The sequence below is a fragment of the Penaeus monodon genome, chromosome 32 (genome assembly GCF_015228065.2).
Source record: "Penaeus monodon isolate SGIC_2016 chromosome 32, NSTDA_Pmon_1, whole genome shotgun sequence".
Lineage (NCBI taxonomy): Eukaryota > Metazoa > Arthropoda > Malacostraca > Decapoda > Penaeidae > Penaeus > Penaeus monodon.
The window spans coordinates 8,145,807-8,146,460 of record NC_051417.1 but is presented as its reverse complement, the minus strand read 5'-3'; the positions used below and the strand labels follow the sequence as shown (position 1 = coordinate 8,146,460).

At 30.7% G+C, this 654-nt stretch overlaps 1 protein-coding gene across 2 annotated transcripts in view; it reads right to left on the bottom strand.

Moving 5' to 3' along the window:
- The window catches only part of LOC119593473 (UV radiation resistance-associated gene protein-like), a 14,158-nt gene that overhangs the window by 5,676 nt on the left and 7,828 nt on the right, over positions 1 to 654 (bottom strand). For both annotated transcript variants that reach the window (XM_037942405.1, XM_037942406.1), the window contains exon 7: positions 296 to 413. In XM_037942405.1, coding sequence (XP_037798333.1) covers positions 296 to 413 — 118 coding nt within the window. The remainder of the gene's footprint in view (positions 1 to 295; positions 414 to 654) is intronic.

The following is a 654-nucleotide window of genomic DNA, read 5'->3' as shown; positions in this document are numbered from 1 at the left end:
ATTTAAACTTCAAGATAAATAAGGCTTGTTACCAATATCTGTTTTACATGATTAATACAACAATTCATAAGATCAAGATGGGAAGAAATTAAACAATAACTTTCCAATTGAAAAACAAAAACATACAATGACCAGTGATGAAATGCTAGTCTTATGCTCCATAAAATTAGAGCTAGTAAGTTATTTTCCTTTAAAATCTTAACCTTTCTTGCTGTACATAAATAGCTTATCCACAGAGGAAAAAAACCTATTTCAACGACTCATTTAACTAAAACATTCCTCGTCCAGAACTTACCTCAGCAGCTAACTGTGACGCCCGTGAGGTTCTCGTAACACCTCGCATCTCAAGGACTTCATTTGTCTCTTGACATCTGATTTCTTGCTGTCTTTGAGCTCGTTTCGTGCTATGTAATCTAAGAATAGAGAAAGATATTATATTTCTTCACATGCACTGAAATATAAATTTGTCTTATAAGGGATTCTTACCAAGAAACATAAGAAATTTGTAAGACTTTCTCTTGCAACAATGTTCCACTTCTTAAGACATTATCAAAGAAATTAATGAATGTCTCTCTTCTTTCTTATAATAATGATCATATAATCATAAAAATGGTACTAAAATAAGTAGATATAATGCAGTTCATATATCTTAAA